At 43.4% G+C, this 21775-nt stretch overlaps 1 protein-coding gene and 1 pseudogene across 4 annotated transcripts in view; both read right to left on the bottom strand.

Annotated features, from left to right (window-relative positions):
- Nucleotides 1-21775, bottom strand: part of LOC122677686 (UDP-glucuronosyltransferase 1A1-like) — a 141355-nt gene that overhangs the window by 34118 nt on the left and 85462 nt on the right. Inside the window, exon 1 of one of the 4 annotated variants that reach the window (XM_043877888.1) lies at nt 19481-20359. The exons of the other annotated variants lie outside the window; for them this stretch is intronic. Within the exon in view, the coding sequence (XP_043733823.1) occupies nt 19481-20344 (864 nt within the window). The 5' untranslated portion in view covers nt 20345-20359. Of the gene's footprint in view, nt 1-19480; nt 20360-21775 lie in introns of those variants that run through there. 4 annotated transcript variants of the gene reach the window in all.
- LOC122678305 lies at nt 654-1484 on the bottom strand (annotated as a pseudogene).

Raw genomic sequence — 21775 nt, 5'->3', positions numbered from 1 at the left:
TTGAGCCACAAGCAACCAGACTCCACTTTGCTTACACTTCTACTGAATACCCTCAGGCAAATCCCCTGAAGGATAAATTCACAGCTCAAGTTCCTGCTCCTACTCAGCTGGAGAAAACTGCACAACAGTTACACCAATGACTTTACAAAAGGGCAATCACGGTGGAATCACACCACTGCCTGTCAATCCTATTACACACCCTCAAACCTGCCTCTCACTCCCCTCAGAGATCATTGGAAGCCTTTACTGCACCCCTGGAGGCACTTTAACAGTGTGTCTCACCACAGACGGTGAGGAGGAGAATGAGAGCTGGAAGTCAAGAAAGACCAGTACATCATGAAGCCTCTGAAATTAAGCTTTTTTTTTGTAATGTGTTCTACTTGGAACAGAGCTTTCCACATATCATGAGTGGTAAAGAACCGGCCTGACAGTGCAGGAGGCTGAAGAGATGCGGAATCCATCCCTGGGTCAGGAAGCTCCCCCGGAGGAGGTCATGGCAACCCACTCCAGCATTCTTGCCTGGAGAATCCCATGGACAGAGGAGACTGGGGGGGCTGCAGTCCTTAGGGTCACTCAGAGTCGGACACCAATGAGGACATTTAGCACACACATCGCTTAAAGCAGCAATACACACCAGAGAAAATGGTTTTCGGTTAATAGTTGATACCACCAATGAATACCATGTTGGACATGACTGGCCTCAGGTAGTCCATCACAAGTCTCCTCTGAACAGCCACACGGATCCAGAGGCAAGAATCTCCCCCAGTGACACCTCTCTCTGAAGAAGCTCAGAGGCCATACGTGCATAAGGAGTGAAAGTAACCTGGCAAATGTACTTCAGGCCCAGAGGGTAGAGCATGTTTTTGACCCTTTGGAATAATGCCGTGAGGTCTGGATTCGTTGTTAATATCTTAGGAACATATGAGAAAGAGTTTGAGCACTCTGCCTCCTCAACATCTAAGTCTCAGGGAACAGAACAGAAAAAAACACACAGCAGGAATGGACAGGTACTTAGCCAGCACTGCCCCACAGGGGTGAACAGGGTCCGTGAAAACCACATCAAAGGGACTGGCATTCAGGTCCTTGTTACACAGCAGCCCCTTACAAGACCTTTGAAAGAGCAAAGACACATTTCCAAAGCTGCCATAGTTTCCAACAACATCCTTACAACATGTACTTTTTTTGAAACTCAGAATAAAATGGCCCTATAGGAGGTAATCAAATTCATTTTGGGCATACTGAATGGTGTAGGTTTTCGTGATGAAAAAGTCCTCTGCTTTGATGTGCACATTGACCTCTGGAAACAGGACCACTGCCTGGTGACCTCTGGTGTGGAGCTCCCGCATGGCCTCCCGCATGCTGAGCCAGTGGCTGCCCTCCATGGGGACCACCAGCACCTTCCCACTCTCAGTCCATCGCCCGACGCACAGACAGAGCAGTAGCCTAGCCAGCACCTGCCACCGAAGCTGCAGTCCCAGGGCCATCCCTGCACAAACCAAACTGTCTGATCTGTGCCATCTGCACTTGTTGCCTTTATCTTATCACCAAGTCATTTAAGCAAAATGGCATGTCATTGGAAGGCAGCATGCCCTGCTTGCATTAGTCATTACAGGATTAAGTCCATGCCTGGGTTTCATCACCTCTGATTTCACCCATGGAAAGGTTACCCCCCTTATCTTGGAAAAACTCTTCTGACCTGCTGCTCCCAGTGGGGAGCATTCCATTTCATTCTCTTGTTCTTCATCCAGTTTCCAAGGCAAGACTGTGCCTGCCCATTCCCTTGGTCGCCTCCTACCTCTTTGCTAACCGTGTTCTCTGGGGCTGGACCGAACGCTGAGGAGTCACCTCTGCCCCAGTCCCCACCCAGAACCTCTGCTGCATGTGACCTTATCTGAGAACTCTTCAAACTCTTTCCCCCCATCATGGGTGAACACGGAGCACATCCGGGGAAGCATATAACATCACAAGAACAGCCTTCTCAGAGGGGAGGGGATGATGGATCTCTGGTTTGTTCCTGTTCCACACTGCACACCTCTTGCACTGCTCAGGAGAGAGTCTGTAGGAGCAGCTGCCTGATATGGAAACATCTGGAAGGATCCTTGAGGACAACAGCAGAAGGGCTGTGTGAGAATTCTTTCTCTGCCTCATGGAAGAGAAGTCCCTGTTATCTAAATCATCAGTGGGCAAGGCAGCTCTTTGTAATGGCAGTGGGGTTCAGAGGACGCTGGACTCCAGTGCCTGCTTCACTTTGGACAGGAGGGACATCCCCATGCCTCCATGCAAGCTCTCTGAATCATCTTCTGATGCGGACCCCACTAGGCTTCCACTGCTCTGTGTAGGGACTGAAGTGGGCATTATTCTGGATCTTTATTACATCTTATAGTTATGTTCAGGGCTTCCCAGATGACACAGAAGTAAAATCCTCCTACGAATGCAGGAAACACAAGAGACACAGATTCAGTCCCTGGGTTGGATGTAGGAAGATCCCCTGGGGTAGGAAACGGTAACCCACTCTAGTATTCTTGCCTGGAAAATTCCACCGTTAGAGGAGTCTATACAAACTGTACAAAAAAGGTCTTAATGACCCGGATAACCATGAAGCTGTGGTCACTCACCTAGAGGCAGACATCACAGAGTGTGAAGTCAAGAAGGCCTCAGGAAGCATTACTACAAAAGAAGCTAGTGGAGGTGAAAGAATTCCAGCTAAGCTATTTAAAATCCTAAAATTGAGGCTGTTAAAGTGCTGCACTCAATACGCCAGCATATTTGGAAAACTCAGCATGGCCATAGGACTAGAAAAGGTCAGTTTTCATTCTCATCTCAAAGGACGGCAATGCCAAAGAATGTCCCAGCTACTGTACAGTTGGGCTCACTTCACATGCTAGCAAGGTAATGTTCAAAATTCTTCAACCTAGGTTTCAACAACACATGAACCGTGAACTTCCAGATGTTCAATCTGGTTTTAGAAAAGGCAGAGGAACCAGAGATCAAATTTCCCACATCTGCTGGAACATTGAAAAAGCAAGAGAGTTACACAAAAACATCCATTTCTGCTTTATTGACTACGCCAAAGCCTTTGACTCTGTGGATCACAATAAACTGTGGAAAATTCTGAAAGAGATGGGAATACCAGACCACCTGACCTGCCTCCTGAGGAATCTGTATATAGCTCAAGAAGCAACAGTTAGAACTGGAAATGGAGCCACAGACTGGTTCCAAACAAGAAAAGGAGTACATCAAGGCTGTATATTATCACCCTGCTTATTTAACTTATTTGCAGAGTACATCATGAGAAACACTGGCTGGAAGAAGCACAAGCTGGAATCAAGATTGCTGAGAGAAATATTAATAACCTCAGATATGCAGATGACACCACCCTTATGGCAGAAAGTGAAGAACTAAAGAGCCCCTTGATGAAAGTGAAAGAGGAGAGTGAAAAAGTTGGCTTAAACTCAACATTCAGAAAACTAAGATCATGGCATCCAGTCCCATCACTTCATGGGAAATAGATGGAGAAATAGTGGAAACAGTGGCTGACTTTATTTTTGGGGGCTCCAAAATCACTGCAGATGGTGACTGCAGCCATGAAATAAAAAGACACTCCTTGGAAGAAAAGTTATGACCAGCCTAGACAGAATATTAAAAAGCAGAGACATTACTTTGCCAACAAAGGTCCGTCTAGTCAAGGCTGTGGTTTTTCCTGAAGTCACGTATGGATGTGAGAACTGGATTATAAAGAAAGCTGAGTGCCAAAGAACTGATGCTTTTGAACTGTGGTGCTGGAGAAGACTCTTGAGAGTCCCTTGGACTGCAAGGAGATCCAACCAATCCATCCTAAAGGAAACCAATCCTGAATATTCATTGGAAGTACTGAGCTGAAGCTGAAGCTCCAATACTTTAGCCACCTGAGGTGAACACCCAGCTCATTGGAAAAGACACTGATGCTGGGCAAGATTGAAGATAGGAGGAGAAGGGGACAACAGAGGATAAGATGGTTGGATGGCATCACTGACTCAATGAACATGATTTGAGCAAACTCCATGAGATAGTGAAGGACAGGGAAGCCTGCTGTGCTGAAGTCCATGAGGTAACTTAGCAATGAAACAACAGCAACAATTCAGAATCAATATAAGGAGACTCTGAAACAATTAGGAATGCAGTAGTTCCCACCATGGAAATGCAGCGTGTGATGACTGGGGTGGGGTAGGAGTGGTGATGTGGTCAAACCCTTCCTCTTTGCGACTCAGTTTTCTCATTACTGTACCCTCTGCCACTGTGTTCACAGGCTCAGTTTTTCGTCCTCTCCAGCCCCCACCACTAGCCTTTGATGACTTCAGTGTCCCAAGTTGATGACCCATCTGGCATGCATCTAACTAGGTACCTCCCCACCACCCCTCCAGACCCCAACTCCTGGTCAGAAGATTTCTGGTCAGCACAGCTCCATCTCTGAAAAGTTGGACTCAGTTATTTCTTTTTCTGATCAGAGAGAGCCCAACTTCTGTCTCCAGTATTGTCTCACTTCCACTTAATTTTTTTTTTTTACTTCCGCTTAATTTATTCAACCTCTCTGAAACTTCCGCTTCCTTTCAGTGTTTAGATCTCCAGGGACCACACCTAAGACCTTTCCAAGACAAAAGCACAATGAACTATCAGGACAGTAAATGCAGTTTGCCAGTTCTTTCCTTCTCCTATGGAACACCCTCAAGCAAAAACCCATGATGGATGGATTCACAGCTCAAGTTCTTGGCTCCTACTAGACTGAGAAAACTGCACGACCATCACAACAGTGCCTTTACAACAAGGCAATCATGGTTGACCCACACAAATTCTTTCTTGAACCAAATATGGACCCTCAACCGTGCCTCTCAATCCTCTCAAAGATCATCACAAACCTACACTACCCTCCTGGAGCACTTTAACAATGTGTCTCACCAAAGAGTGTTGGAAGGAGAACGAGGTAGAAATCTTTAGAAAGATCAGTAGATAAGTAAGCACATGGAAGTAGGTTGTTTTTTTAAAATATGTTTCACTTTGGAATTCACTGTCAGTTTAGTGATTCAGTTCAGTTCAGTTCAGTTGCTCAGTCGAGTCCAACTTTTTACGACCCCATGAATCACAGCACGCCAGGCCTCCCTGTCCATCACCAGCTCCCAGAGTTTACTCAAACTCATGCCCATCGAGTCAGTGATGCCATCCAGCCATCTCATCCTCTGTCGTCCCCTTCTCCTCCTGCCCCCAATCCCTCCCAGCATCAGGGTCTTTTCCAATGAGTCAACTCTTCGCATGAGGTGGCCAAAGTATTGGAGTTTCAGTGATTAGGACCCACCATTTCACTGCAACGGCCTGGGGTTGCAGAATGGTGAAAAAGTTTTTAAAATGTTTTTAATTAGAAGAATGTGTTCCACTTGGAACACAGATTGAATAAAAGCAGCAGTACAGACCTGAGATAATGGTTTCCTGTTGGCTCAGTTGATACCCCCAATGAACACCATGTTGGGCATGATTGGCCGCGGGTAGTCCATCACAAAGTCTCCTCTGAACAGCCACACAGATCCAGAGGCAAGAATCTCCACCAGTGACACCTCTCTCTGAAGAAGCTCAGAGGCCATACGTGCATAAGGAGTGAAAGTAACCTGGCAAATGTACTTCAAGCCCAGAGGGTAGAGCATGTTCTTGACCCTTTGGAAGAATGTCATGCAGTCTGGATTCATTGTTAATAACCGAGGAACATAAGAGAAAGGGTTTGGGCATGCTGTGCCCTCAACATCTAAGTCACAGGGGAAAAAAAAAACATGAAAAAACACAGTAGGAATGGACAGGTACTTGCCCAGCACTGCCCCATAGGGGTAAATAGGGTCTGTTAAAATCACATCAAAGGAACTGGCATTCAAGTCTCTGATCAAGTCCTTGTTATACATCAGTGCGTTACAAGACCTTGCAAAGAGCAAAGACACATTTTTCAAAGATGCCATAGTTTCCAGAAACACTGTTACAAAATGTACTTTTTTAAAAGGTAGACGTACATGAGTTTTCAGGAGGGAATCAAATTTGTCCTGTGTGTAGGGAACGGCATAGGTTTTCATGATGAAAACGTCCTCTGCCTTGATGTGCACATTGACCTCCGGAGCAACGATCACTGCTTGGTGACCTCTGGCGTGGAGCTCCCGCACGGCCTCCCGCATACTGAGCCAGTGGCTGCCCTCCATGGGGACCACCAGCACCTTCCCAGCCTCGGCCCATCGCCGGACGCACAGACAGAGCAGGAGTCCAGCCAGCACCTGCCGCCGAAGCTGCAGTCCCAGGGTCGTCCCCGCACAAACCAGAAGCAACTGACGCTGCGGTCAGGCTGTGCTGCCTGTATTTTTTCCCTTATCTTAATCTATCATCAAATCACTTAAGTAAAATGGCATGACCTTGGAAGGCAGTGTGCCCTCCGAACATTAATCATTACAGAATAAGATTATGCCTGTGTTTCATCACCTCTGATTTCACCCAGGGAAAGATCACACCCCCTTATCTTGGAAAATCTCCTCTGACTCTGCTGCTCCCTCTGGGGAACATTCTAGTTCACTCTCTTGTTCTTCACCCAAGACCCAAAGCAAGACCGTGCCTGCCCATTCCCTTGGTCTCCTCCTACCTCTCTGCTAACCGTGTTCCCTGGGGTAGGGCTGAACTCTGAGGAGTCACCTCTGCCCTGTTTTCTTGTGTTCCAAAAACACTGCAGATGGTGACTGCAGCCAAGAAATTAAAGACGCTTGCTCCTTGGAAGAAAAGTTATGACAAACCTAGACAGCATATTAAAAAGTAGAGACATTAATTTGTTGACAAGTCTATCTAGTCATACTATGGTTTTTCCAGTAGTCACGTATGGATGTGACAGTTGGACCATAAAGAAGGCTGAGCACCAAAGAATTGATGCTTTTCAACAGTGGTGTTGGAGAAGATTCGTGAGAGTCCCTTGTACTACAAGTAGATCAAACCAGTCAATCCTAGAGGATATCAGTTCTGAATATTCACTGGAAAGACTGATGCTGAAGCTGAAGCTCCAGTACTTTGTCCACCTGAAGAGCCAACTCATTGGAAAAGACCCTGATGCTGGAAAAGATTGAGGGCAGGAGGAGAAGGGGATGACAGAGGATGAGATGGTTGGATGGCATCACCGACTCAAGGGACATGAATTTGAGCACATTCCAGCAGATGGTGAAGAACAGAGAAGCCTGGTGTGCTGCTGTCCATGGAGTCCCTAAGATTTGGACACAACTGAGCAACAAATGGCTGATTCCTGCGGAGGTATGGCAGAAACCACGCAATATTGTAAAGCAATTATCATCAAATTAAAAATAAAATTTTTAAAAACTACAGTGAAATGTCACCTCACACCATTAGGATGATATCATAAAAATAAAAGCCAATACCCAGAAAACAAGTCTTGAAGAGGATGTGGAGAAACTGGAACCCTGGTGTCCTGTTGGTAGGAATGTAAAATGGTGCAGCCACTGTGGAAAATAGTATCCAGCCCCTCAAAATATCAATAATAGAAATACCAAATGATCCAGCCATTCCTCTTCTGGGTATATACCCAAAAGAATTGAAAGCATGGTGTCAAGAGGTATTTGTACATCCAGGTTCATAGCAGCATTAGTCACAACAGCAGACAGTAAAAGCAACCCATGTTCGTTGGCAGATGAATAGATAAGCCAAATGTGCTCTATCTGTAAAATGGAATAGTATGCAGTCTTTAAAAAGAAGGAAATTCTGACAACATTGCTGAACCTAGAGGAAAGGAAAGTGAAAGTTGCTCAGTGGTGTCTGACTCTTTGTGACCCCATGGACTATACAGTCCATGGAATTCTCCAGGCCAGAATTCTGAAGTGGGTAGCCTTTCCCTTCTCCAGGGGATCTTCCCAACCCAGGGATAAAACCCAGGTCTCCTTCATTGCAGGCAGATTCTTTACCAGCTGAGCTACCTGGGAACCTAGATGCTATGATGCTAAATGAAATAAGGCAATATCAAAAAGATAATAACTGTATGACTTCACTAATATGAGGTACATAGAGCAGTCAAACTCATAGAGAACAAAAAGTAAAACGGTGGCAGCTAGGCACTATGGAGTGGAGGAAAATGGGGAGATGTTGTTTAAGGGGTACACGGCTTCAGTTTTTCAAGATGAAGAGTTCAGGAGACTGGTTGCTTAATGGTGTGAGTGTAATTAACACTATTAAACTATATACTTAAAGTGGCTAAGATGTTAAATCCTATGTTAGGGGTACTTTTCCAAAATTAAACAATGTTGAAAAATAAATTTTATGAAGAAAACGCAGCAGTCATAAACCTGTGTGCAACAATCTAGCAGGTATATGTCTAAAATGAAAACAAATAAAAATTACAAATGCAAATTGAGAAAAATTCGGTTAAATGGGAAAATATTTTTAGAAATCATTTTCAGAATTAGGCACAATAAGATTTTTTTAACATAAAAATTGAAAATATACATCTTAAGGCCTACCTATGGAACATATACATATGTTGATCACGTGGTCTCTGACATAGTAGCCTATAGCTACATATGACTACAAAGCACTTGAAATGTGTAGGGTCCAAACTGATATGTCCTGTAAGTGTAAAATACAAACCAGATTTTGAAGGTTTAGTATGAAATTTTTAATTTTGAAATATCTCATTAATAATTTTACATTGAGGAAACTGGCCAAGATGTTGAACTGGGAAGACCTTGAAATCACTTCCTCCCACAGGCACACCAATATTACGATTTACAGAGCAAATACTGATGAGAAACACCTGGAGACTAGCAGAAAAGATATTTTACAACAAATATGTACTGAAGGAATGACAACAAGATATGTAGGAGAGGTGGAGACACGGTATAATCAAGACCCATACCCCTGGGCAAATGATCTACAAATGCGGGATAATTACAATTGCACACCTTCTCCCTAAGGAGTGAGGCATATGAGCCCACATTGGGCTTCCCAGCCTGCGGGTCCTGAACCAGGATGAAGAGCTTCCAGAACATTGGGCTTGGAAGGCCAGTGGGGCTTCCTTTCAAGAGAACCAGGGACCGTAGGACATAGAGACTCCACTCCCAAAGGGCACACACAAAATCTCACACACACACTCTAGGATTCAGAGAAGAAGTCATCTGAAAGCAGCCTGGGTCAGACCAACCTGCTGATCTTAAAAGAGCCTCCCAGAGATGCAGAGGGCAAACAGAGATCATCCTGGGGATACAGACACTGGCAGAAGCCATCGAGGGAGCTCTGTTTCACTATGCTGACACTGTGATCAGTTCAGTTCAGTCGCTTAGTCGTGTCCAACTCTTTGCGACCCCATGAACCACAGCACGCCAGGCCTCCCTGTCCATCACCAACATCTGGAGTTTACCTAAACCTATGTCCATTGAGTCGGTGATGCCATCCAACCATCTCATCCTCTGTCTCCCCCTTCTCCTCCTGCCTTCAATCTTTCCCAGCATCAGGGTCTTTTCAGATGAGTCAGCTCTTTGCATCAGGTGGCCAAAGTATTGGAGTTTCAGCTTCAACATCAGTCCTTCCAATGAACACCCAGGACTGATCTCCTTTAGGATGGACTGGTTGGATCTCCTTGCAGTCCAAGGGACTCTCAAGAGTCATCTCCAACACCACAGTTCAAAAGCATCAATTTTTAGGTGCTCAGCTTTCTTTATAGTCCAACTCTCACATCCATACATGACTACTGGAAAAACCATAGCCTTGACTAGACGGACTTTTTTTGACAAAGTAATGTCTCTGCTTTTCAATATGCTATCTAGGTTGGTCATAACTTTCCTTCCCAGGAGTAAGCGTCTTTTAATTTCATGGCTGCAATCACCATCTGCAGTAATTTCAGAGCCCCAAAAAATAAACACTGTGCTGGCTAGTGCCATTTTGGAATCCTCTCTCTCCTTATCTGCCTCGGGACCCAGCCCCTCCTATCAGCTTGTCAATACCAGTACTAGGATGCCTCAGGTAAAGGGGGTAGTTGAGAGAAGATACAGACCCATATACTTGTGGCCAGCTGCCATAGGATCCCCCTGAGCCGCTGAGTCACCTGGGACCTGGCCCCAAACACCAGAGGCCCCAGGACCTGAACTCACCTACCAGAGCACCTGGGCCTCACCCATCCTCCAGAAGGCTGACACCAGCTCCAGGACCCTCAAACCCTGAAATCAGACACTCCAAGATTTGGCTCCACCAACCAGAAGGTCTGCATTAGATATATAAGAGATGTATAGGGCCCCAACATAGGAGCACTTAAATAGAAAAAGCAAATACTAACAAACAGAAAAAGGGAAGTTGTAAAAAAGAAAACAATTTTTTATTTGAACAGAAATGCTAAAGGTGTGCTGACCATGTATAACACTTGAGAATTTCGGGGTCAATGATTTTATACCAAATAAATTGGCACAAACAGATCTTAATGCCTCCAGATGACATACATTGTTCTGCTAGGCACCTTTTAAGAATGATAATAGATAATACTTGTGTTCAGTGTGACAATATTAAGGGTAGAATGATTCTGTCACCCACTCAAAGTCATTCAGCTAGAAAAATGGGAGTGAACCAAAGCAGTTACCCCAAGAGAATATATTCACACAGAAAAACTAAAAGGAAAAGAGCAACATTTACTTTTCAAATGCCTCCCCACTTTTCACCTTTTACAAATCTGATAGATAAATACATACTTTATAATTGAATATATGCATAGGTAAAGAAAAAAGAAAACCAAGAAGAATAGGTCCCTTGTGGTATGAGTAAATAATAAATAATATATTTGCTATTGCACAGAGTCCTGTGCAATAATAAATATATCAACAAAGAGATATATAAAAGTAAGAATATAAAAACTATATAAGATTTAAAGTCATGGATGGTAAAGTAAATTCAGTACATGTGACATAAGTAGGCAAAAAAAGATGGCTAATTCAGTGGAGTAAGAAACAAATCAGGCCCCCAAGAGTCCAATTTCAATTAAACCCAAATATTCAGGGTTAACATAAGAAGACTCTGAAACCATGAGGAAAGAAGTAGTTCCCATCTTGGAAACTTGGGGTGGGGCAGCTGGGCTGGGGTGTGTTGGTGATGTGGTCAAATTCATCATCTTTGAGACAGGTCTCAGCATCACTGCCCCCACCTTCACTGCATTCATAGGCTCAGTTTTACCTCCTTCAAGCCCCCACCACTAGCCTTTGATCACCTCAGTGTCCCAAGCTGGACCTGCCTGACATGCCATTCAATTCTGTATGCCCCCACATTTTTCTCCAGACTCCAACTCCCGGTCAGAAGACTTGTGGTCAGCACAGCTCCATCTTGAAAACTTGGACGCAGTTACTTCTTTCTCTGATCAGAGACCCCGACTTCTCTCTCTGACACGGTCTCACGTCCCTGAATCACAGTTCAGGTTCTCTGTTCCTACTCAGATTGAGAGAATCACACAACTGTTACAACAGTACCTTTACAAGGGAACAACCAGGGTGGAATCACACCAGTCCTTTTCAGCCCTATTATGGACCCTCACCGCTGCCTCTCATGCCTCTCAGAGACCATCACAAGCATTTTCTACACAACTGGAAGCACTTTAACAATTTATCTCACCAAAGACTGTTAGAAGGAGAATGAGAGGTGGAAGTCTTGAGAAAGGTCAACTCATAATTAAGCAACTGGAAATAAAAGTTTGTTTGTTTTTAAATATGTTCTACTTGGGAATACCCTGGCGATCAGGTGTTTAGGACTGCACACCATCACTGTCATGGGCCCAGGTTCAATCCTTGGTTAGGAAAATAGGATCCAATGCACAGTGTGGCTTGACCAAAGAATTTTTTAAATTTTTTAATTAAAAAATATGTTCCACTTGGAACACTGATTGAATAATAGCAACAATATAGACCTGAAATAGTGGCTTCCTGTTGGCACAATTTATATCCCCAATGAACACCATGTTGGGCTTGATTGGCCAAGCGTAGTCCATCACAAAATCTCCCCTGAACAGCCACATGGATCCAGAAGCAAAAATCTCCCCGAGCGACATGTCTCTCTGAAGAAGCTCAGAGCCCATACGTGCAAAAGGACTGAAAGTAACCTGGCAAAGGTACTTCAGGCTCAGAGGGTAGAGCATGTTCTTGACCCTTTGGAAGAATGTCATGCAGTCTGAATTCCTTGTTAACAACCTAGGAATGTATGAGAAAGGGTTTGGGCATGCTGTGGCCTCAACATTTCAGTCACAGGGAATGTAACACAAAAAGTACACAGCAGGAATGGAGACGAACTTAGCCAGCACTGCCCCGCTGGGGTAAACAGGGCCCGTTAAAACCACATTTGGCCACCTGATGCGAAGAACTGACTCATTGGAAAAGACCCTGGTGCTGGGAAAGATTGAAGGCGGGAGGAGAAGGGGACGACAGAGGATGAGATGGTTGGATTGCATTGCCGACACAATGGACATGAGTTTGAGTAAGCTCTGGGAGTTGGTGATGGACAGGGAAGCCTGGCATGCTGCAGTCCATGGGGTCGCAAAGAGTCAGACATGACTGAGTGGCTGAACTGAACTAATAGTTTATGTTCAGACTTTTCTCCAAGGTCAGTTACAGACCTAAGTCCTGATAAGAACAGATTCCCCCAGATCAGAGGTGCTCCAGAATTTGTGGGGCCAGTTTGAGGTGGAACTGTTTATGGAACTGTTTATGTCTTGGGCCAATGAGGCCTGCCCTGCTACAGAGACAGATGCCCATGTGTGCTCAGCAGGATGTGACATCTCCGTGCCCCATCTACCCTGGGGATGATAGGGTATGGTGTCCAGGGCTGCCCAGCTCTCCCTTGAAATGAGCACCCTCTTCTGTATCCATGTCTTCTGCCAAAGTGACATCCTGCCCTCAGCCACATGACTGTCCAGGCTGACACTTTCCTTTGGAAGAAAGTTTTCCCCCATTCGGGATCCATGTTGATAACACATTTCACCACTGAGAAAATGCATGCACACTAATATGCCTCCTGAATCACACAGGCTGCCCCTGTGCCGGGGATGTTTGCCTTAACCATCCTTGGAGGCCTTGAGTCTAGGTTCCAGGATCTCCCACATCAACATCTATGCTCTCTTTTTCTGTATCTTCATTCTGTCCCAGCAACTTAATGGTATGTTTTCCACAATGCTCAGTTTCAGTCCTCTATTACCTGGGTAATCCTATCATTTCTGTCCCCCGTTAACTTCTATAAACAGCCATGAAGAATTTCTTGAGAGTGTAGGATCAAGGCTGCTCATGTCCTACCTTCAGGGTAGAAAGGCATGTGAGAGAAGGAGGGAGGATAGCTGGGAAGGTGGGACTTCAAGTTTGTTATTGCTGCTGAAGTTGCTATCACTTGTCATTAGCAAGAGAAGCTACTGTTTTGGTTTCTTCTCACCAGAGAATCTAGTGGTACCCTATCTGGTAGCAGAAGCAGCATAGCTGAGTCTGTTCCCCTTCATTCTGCTAAGAACTCATGGGCCTCTGTTAATCGTCTGGTTCTGATTGCAGTGGACACCTGTTTGCAAGTATCTGATCAACATTCAGACTTCCCTCACTGTATTAGCTGCCCTCTGTCTGCCACTCAACCTAACACGGATGAGTGAGTGAATGAGTGAAAGTCGCTCAGTTGTGTCTGACTCTTTGCAACCCCATGGACTATACAATAGATGGAATTCTCTAGGCCAGAATACTGGACTGGGTAGCTTTTCCCTTCAGGGGATTTTCCCAAACCAGGGATCGAACCCAGGTCTCCTGTATTGCAGGAGGATTCTTTACCAGCTCAGCCACAAGGAAAGCTCTAACACAGATACCATAAGCTAAGTAAGGAAACACAGTTCACTTAGGGGATTGGAAATGGTGGTGGTGTTTTCTCTGCTATATTTAGAGATATAAATCTAGACTAGGATAAAATAAACGAACAGGCATGCAACATCATGCATGGGAAGATTTAACACTCTAACACTCTTGATTTTCCCCATGTTAAGCTACACTTGTAGTGACAGACCCAGTACAATGTCACTGGGGTTTGTAATATTACAAGAAAAAAATTTTTTCAATTCACCTAGAAGCATGTCTGGCTTCTGATAGGAGTAGTTCCTATCAGACCAATACTACCAAACATATGTGTCATCCAATGTTTAAATAAAAATTTCAAGTTAAAAGAGATAGACTTCATATGTATGGTAAGTTATTTTTGGCAAATTGCAAAGAATATTCAATAGCAAAGGTCTTTTCAACAAATGATGCTTGGAAAACTAGATGTCTGAATGTAAACAATGAATTTGGACACTTACAAATGACATAAAAAAGTTGAACTCAAAATATATCAAAAACATAAATGTAAGACCAAACACTATAAAACTCTTAGACAAAGACATATGACAAAATTTCACTATCTTGTATTTGGTGAAGATTTCTTGAAAATTACAACAAAACACAGCTAATAAAAGAAAATAACAGGTTGGACTTTGAAAATTTTTAAGTGCATGTATTAAAAGATATTATCAACAGAGTACAAAGGCAAACCGTAGAATGGAAGAAAATATTTACAAATCATATATCTGATAAGGGATTAATATATCTAGAATATATAGAGAACTCCTATAACTCAACAACAACAAAAAGACCTGATTCAAAAATGGACAAAAGACTTAGACATTTCTGGAGAGAATATGTGCAAATGACTAATGAGCAGTGAAAAGATGCTCAATATCATTAACCATTAGGGAAATCAGATATCACCTTATACCATTAGGAAACTGATCATTAAAAAAAAAAAACCAGAAAACAAATCTTGAAGAAAATGTGGAAAAATTAGAACCCTCATGTACTGGGAATGTTATGGTGATGGGAATGTAAATGGTGTAGCACTTGTACATCAAGGTAATGTACAAGTGTAACATACAATGTGTAATGTACAATGTAATGCATACCCCATCTGTGTAATGTTGATGGGAATGTAAAGGGTATAGCCACTGTGGAAATAGCATGGCAGCTCCTCAAAAAATTAAAAACAGAAATACCAAGTGATCCATCCATTCCACTTCTAGGTATACACAGAAAAAAAACATTGAAAAACGTCTCAAAAAGGTATTTGTACATCCATATTCATAGCAGCATTATGCACAACTATAGAAGGGAAAGCAACCCATTTCATTGGCAGATAAACAGATAACAAATTTGGTCTAGCTATACAATGGAATATTATTTGGCCTTAAAAAGGAAGGAAATTCTGACAACATATATGACAACATGATTGAACCTAGAGGACAAGATACTAATGGAAATATGTCAGTATCAAAAATGAAAATATTGTATGACTCCACTAATATGAGGTACCTAGAGTAGTCAAATTTATAGAGACAGGAAGTAAAATGGTGGTTACTACAGACTATGGAGTGGGGGAAACTGCAGAGATGTTGTTTAAGGGGTATACAGTTCCAGTTTTTCAAGATGAAGAGTTCTGGAGACTGGTTGTGCAACAATATGACTGTAATTAACACTACTAAACTGTACACTTGAAAATGGTTAACATGGCAAATCTTATGTTAGAGGTATTTTATCACAATTTAACATTGTTAAAAAGCAAATCTGACAATTATGACAGCAGTCATAAACCTGTGTGCAACAATCTAGCAGCTATATCTTTAAAGCAAAAACTATTAAAAGTTCCAAAAGCAAATTGAGCAAAATTCAGTTAAATGAGGGTATATTTTAAGATATCATTTTCAGAATTGGGCACATTGAGCTTTCTTTAATTAAAAAAAATTGAAAATGTACATCTATGGGCTTATCTATGAAACATCTGTGTGTGTGTGTGTGTGTGTGTGTGTGTGTGTGTGTGTGTGTGCATGTGCTAAGTCACTTCACTTGTGCCCGACTCTTTGCACATGGACTGTAGCCTGCCAGGCTCCTCTGTCCATGGGATTCTTCAGGCAAGAATACTGGAGTGAGTTGCTTTGGCCTCCTCCAAGGGATCTTCCCTCCAAGGGATGGAACATTTACAGATGTTGATCATAGGCTGTCTGACATAGTAGCCACTAACTTCACTTGACTATCGAGCACTTGAAATGTGGATAGTCCAAAGTGATATGTGCTGTATGTATAAAAGACATTAATTTTGAGAGGTTACTATGAAATTTTTTAATGTAAAATCTCTCATTAATAATTTTATTTGAAGAATGTGTCTTAAGATATCAGACTGGGAAGACCTTGAACTCACTTCCTCCCATAGACACACCAATATTACAATTAATAGAGCAAATTTTGATGAGAAAGATCTGAAGGCTAGCAGAAAAGGTCTTATACAACACAATATATAAATAAGAAACCACAACATGATGTGTGGGAGTGGAGGAGGCACAGTATAATCAAGACCAATACACCTGGGCAGATAATCCACATATAGAGGATAATTATAACTGCTGAGGCTCTCCCTAAGGAGTGAAGCCTATGAACCCACACTGAGCCTCCCAGCTTGGGGACCAGAACCAGGATGAAGCACTCCCAGAACACTGGGCTTGGAAGGCCAGTGGGACTCACTTTTACTTTCAGGAGAGCCAAGGAACTATAGGATATAGAGACTCCACTTTCAAAGGGTGCACACAAAATCTCACACACTCTAGGACCCAGGGAATAAACAATATTCTGAAAGGGGCCTGGATCAGACCCACCTGCTGATTTAGAAGAGCATCCCAGAGAGGCAGAAGGCAAATAGAAATCATCCTGGGGATATAGATACTGACAGTAGCCTTTTGGGGGAGCTACATTTTACCCCAAAACACTGCACTGGCAAGTGCCACTTTTGAATCGTACCTATGGCATATTAGCCTTAGGACCCAGCCCCACCCATCAGCCTGTCAACACCAGTACTATGTTGCCTCAAGTATAGGAGATAGTTGAGTGGAGACACAAACTGATTCACTAACAGGACAACTGTCTTAGGACTTGCTGAGGTCCCAGCTACCTGGGACATGGACTCACCCACCAGAAGTCCCAGGACCTGGCCCTGTCCTCCAGAGGGCCCAGGATGTGGAATCACCTACTCGTGCACTAGCACTAGCCCAGGCATCTCTGGGCCACAGTCCACCCTCCAACATGCTGACACCAGGTCCAGCCCCCAGGCCTTATAGCAAGACACTCCAGGACCCAGGAGCCAGTGTGTCACCTTTAGATATATAGAGAGAGACAGATACGGCCACAACACAGGAGCACTGGAACACAAAAAGCAAGTATTAATAGACATAAAAAGAGAAGACAGCAAACAACCATATTAGCATACTTTAAAATTCCACATACATTAATAGACACATCACTTAGATAGAAAATCAGTAAGGGAACACTGGCCTTAAACAACACATTAGATCACTTAGATTTAATAGATATACATAGACCATTCCATCCAAAAGCAGCAGTATACACATTCTTTTCAAGGGAACATGGAATGTTCCCCAGGATAGATCACATGTAAGGCCACAAAACAAGTCTCAGCAAATTTAAGAAGACTGAGATCATATCAAGCACATTTTCCAACCATGATGTTATGAAACCAAAATTCAACTACAAAGAAAAAACTGCAAAACCACAAACACATGGAGGCTAACCAATGTACAACAACCAACCAATGGGTCACTGAAGAAATTAAAAATGAAATTAAAAATACTTGGAAACAAATGAAAATGAAAACTCAATAATCCAAAATTTGTGGGAAACAACAAATGCAGTTCTAAGAAGGAGGTTTATAGCAATACAAGTGTATATCCAGAAATAAGAGAAATTGCAAATAAATAACCTAACCTTATACCAAAAGTAAATAAAAGAATATATGAAATCCAAGACAGTATACAGAAAAGAATACAGATAAGACCTGAAATATAAAAGCTAAATGAAATGAAGAACTATTTCTTTGAAAAAATAAAGAAAATTGATACACCTTCAATTTTCTGAACCTTCATCCAGATTCATCAAGAGAAAAAGAGAGACGGTCAAAGTAAATCAAATCAGAAATGAAACAGAGAAGGCACAACCAACACCACAAAAATGTAAGGGATCATAAGATCTTATTGTGAACAATGATAATCCAAAAAATGAACAAGTAGCAGACAAGGACAGAAATGCACAATCTCCCAAAGCTGAACCAGGAAGAAATAGAAAATAGCAGCAGTCTAATTATTGTAATGGAGTTCAATTAGTATAAAAAGATTCAACAAAAAATTAAAAAAAAAAAAAAAAACATTAAGAGACCAAAAGTCGTGAAAGTTAATATAAATTCACTGCATGTGACATAGGTGGGCAAAATCATAATTAACTCGGCGGATTAAGAAACAACTGCCCCCAAGAGTCTTATTTCAATTAAACCCAAATAATCAGGGTTAACATAAGAAGACTCTGAAACGATGAGGAAAGCAGAAATTCCCACAATGGAAACTTGGGATAGGGCAGACTGGGCTGGGGTAGGTTTGATGATGTGGTCAGAATGTTTCCTCTTTGAGACTCAGTTCTCAGTATCACTGTCGCCACCTTCACTGGGCCCTTAGGTTGTTTTACCAACTCTCCAGCCCCCACCACTAGCCTTTGATGACCCCAGTGTCCCAAGTTAAAGATCTACATGACATGCAATCCAACACTGTATGACACCACATTTTTCTGCAGACACCAACACCTAGTCAGAAGACTTCTGGTCAGCACAGCTCCATCTCTGAAAAGCTGGGTCTATTATTCCTTTCTCTGATCACAGAGAGCCCAAATTCTCTATCCAGCGTTGTCTCACTTCCACTTAATTTATCTGACCTCTCCGAAACTTCTGTTTCCTTTGGGTGTCAGTTCTCCTGTGATCACACCTCAATCTCTTCCAAGACAAAACCACTAAGGATTATCAGGTCAATAAATGCAAGTGGCCAGTTCTCTCACCCTTCAGTTGAACACCTCAATGAAAAATCCCTGATGGGTGGATTCACAGCTCAAGTTCTCTGCTTCTACTCATCTGGATAAAATTTCACACAGTTTTAACAGTATCTTTACAAAGGACAATCATGGTTGAGTCACACCATTTCTTATCAACCTATTATTGCCATTGCCTCTGCCTTGCATTCCTCTCAAAGACTACTACAAACTTTTACTACACTACTGGACGTACTTTAACAACTTATCTCACCAAAGACTGCTAGAAAGAGATTGAAAGTTAGAAATCTTTAGAACCATCAGTAGATAAGAAAGAACCTAGAAGTAAGTTGTTTTTAAAAAATATATTTCACTTGTGAATTCTCTGGTGGTCCAGTGGTTTGGATTCCAAGTGTTCACTGCCAAGGGCTTGAGTTCAATCCCTGGCGGGTGAACTAGAATCCCACAAGATGCGTGGCAAGGCATTAAAATTTTTCTTAATTTTTTTCATTAAAAATAATATGTTCCACTTGAAACACTGATTGAATAAAAGCAACAGTACAGACCTGAGATAATGGTTTCTTGTTACCACAGTTGATACCCCCAATGAACACCATGTTGGGCATGACTGGCCGAGGGTAGTCCATCACAAAGTCTCCTCTGAACAGCCACAAATGTGCAGAGCTGAAAATCTCCCCCAGCGACACGTCTCTCTGAAGAAGTTCAGAGGCCATATGTGCATAAGGAGTGAAAGAAAAATGGCAAAGGTACTTCAGGCTCAGAGGATAGAGCATGTTCTTGACCCTCTGGAAGAATGTCATATGGTCTGAATTCAACGTTAACAGCTTAGGAACATAAGAGAGAGGGTTTGGGCACACTGCACTGTCAACATCTAAGTCACAGGGAAGGAAACGCAAGAAAAACACAGCAGGAATGGACAGGTACTTAGCCAGCACTGCCCCGCAGGGGTAAATAGGGTCCGTTAAAACCACATCAAAGGAAGTGGCATTCAGGTCTCTGATCAGGTCCTTGTTATACAACAGTGCCTCACAAGACCTTGCAAAGACCACAGACGCATTTTTTGCAGCTTCAATCGTTTTCCAAAACAGTGTTAGAAAATGCACTCTTTCAAAAAACAGATTAACTCGGCCCATCATGAAGTAATCAAAATCATCTTGGGTGTACGGAATGGCATAGGTTTTCTTGATGAAAAAGTCCTCTGCCTTGACGCGCACATTGACCTCCGGAGCAACAACCACCGCTTGGTGACCTCTGGCATGGAGCTCCCGCACAGCCTCCCGCATGCTAAGCCAGTGGCTGCCCTCCATGGGGACCACCAGCACCTTCCCAGCCTCGGCCCATCGCCCAGCGCACAGACAGAACAGGAGTCCAACCAGCACCTGCCACCGAAGCTGCAGTCCCAGGGCCATCTCCGCACAAACCAGAAGCTACTGATTCTCTGGTGGGGCTGTGCTGCCTATATGTGTTCCCTTATCTTTATTTTATCATCAAGTCACTTAAGCAAATTACATGTCATTGGATGGAGGTGTGCCCTCTATACATTAATCATTACAAGGTAAGTCTATGCCTTTGTTTCATCACCTCTGATTACACCTTGTGGGAAAGATTCCTCCCCCTTATCTTGGACAAACTCCTATGACTCTGCTACCTCCTCTGGGGAGCATTCTAGTTCACTCACTCGCTCTTCATCCAAGACCCAAAGCAAGGCTGTGTCGGCAGAATCCCTTGGTCACCTCCGACCTCTCTGCTAATCAAGTTCTGCTGGGCTGGACTGAACTCTAAGTGGTTACCTGTGCCCCAGCCCCCACCCAGATCCTCTGCTGATTTTGACCTTATCTGAGAACTCTTTAAACTCTTTTACCTCAATTCACTGGTGCATTTGGAGCACATCCAGGGAAATACATGATATTCCTAAGACAGCTTTCTCTCAGTAGGGAGGGGACACTGGCTGTCAATTTTCCTCCTGGTCCACCCTGGGACACCTACAGCAATGTTCGGGGGACAGTCTTTTGATTGGGGCAGATATCAAATATAGAAACATCTGCAGTAGAATGGCTGTTGGACAATTCTGTATCTACCTCATGGAATAAGAGCTACTGTAGTCTAAAGTATCAGTGGGCAAGATAATCCTTAGCAATGAAACACTAGAGTCAGAGAGGGCCAGCCCCCAATGTCAGCTCACCCTAGGACAGGAGCAAGCCCTCTCCTGGCCTCAGAGAAGGCTCTCTGAATTTCTCTCATGATGGTGTCAACCTTTCACTACTCTATTTAGGAACTGGGGTGTACATGAATCTGGACCCCTAGTACATCATATACTCTGTGTTCAGATTTTTCTCCAAGGTCATTTACACACCTAAGTCCTGATAAGGACAGATTCTTCAAGACTGAGGGCCTCCTGAGTTTGTGGGAGCCTTCTCAGATGGGGCCTGTGCAACAGATTGTGTCTCAGGCCCATGAGGTAGCCCTGCTACAGAGACTGATGCCCACATGGGCTAAGCAGGACACGACATCTCCGTGTCCCATCCACCCTGGGGATGATAAGGGCGGGCTCCCTGCACTGCCCAATGCTCTCTCTCACTGAGCACCCTCTTGTGCATCCATCAGTTCAGTTCAGTTCAGTTGCTCAGTTGTGTCTGACTCTTTGTGACCCCGTGGACTGCAGCAAGCCAGGCCTCCCTGTCCATCACCAACTTCCTGAGTTTACTCAAACTCACATCCATTGAGTCGGTGATGCCATCCAACTGTCTCATCCTCTGTCGCCCCCTTCTCCTCCTGCCTTCAATCTTGCCCAGCATCAGGGTCTTTTCAAATGAGTCAGCTCTTTGTATCAGGTGGCCAAA

This window comes from Cervus elaphus, chromosome 20 (genome assembly GCF_910594005.1).
Source record: "Cervus elaphus chromosome 20, mCerEla1.1, whole genome shotgun sequence".
In the NCBI taxonomy this organism is placed as follows: domain Eukaryota; kingdom Metazoa; phylum Chordata; class Mammalia; order Artiodactyla; family Cervidae; genus Cervus; species Cervus elaphus.
The sequence above is the reverse complement of the archived record's forward strand: the minus strand, read 5'-3'. Positions and strand labels throughout refer to the sequence as shown.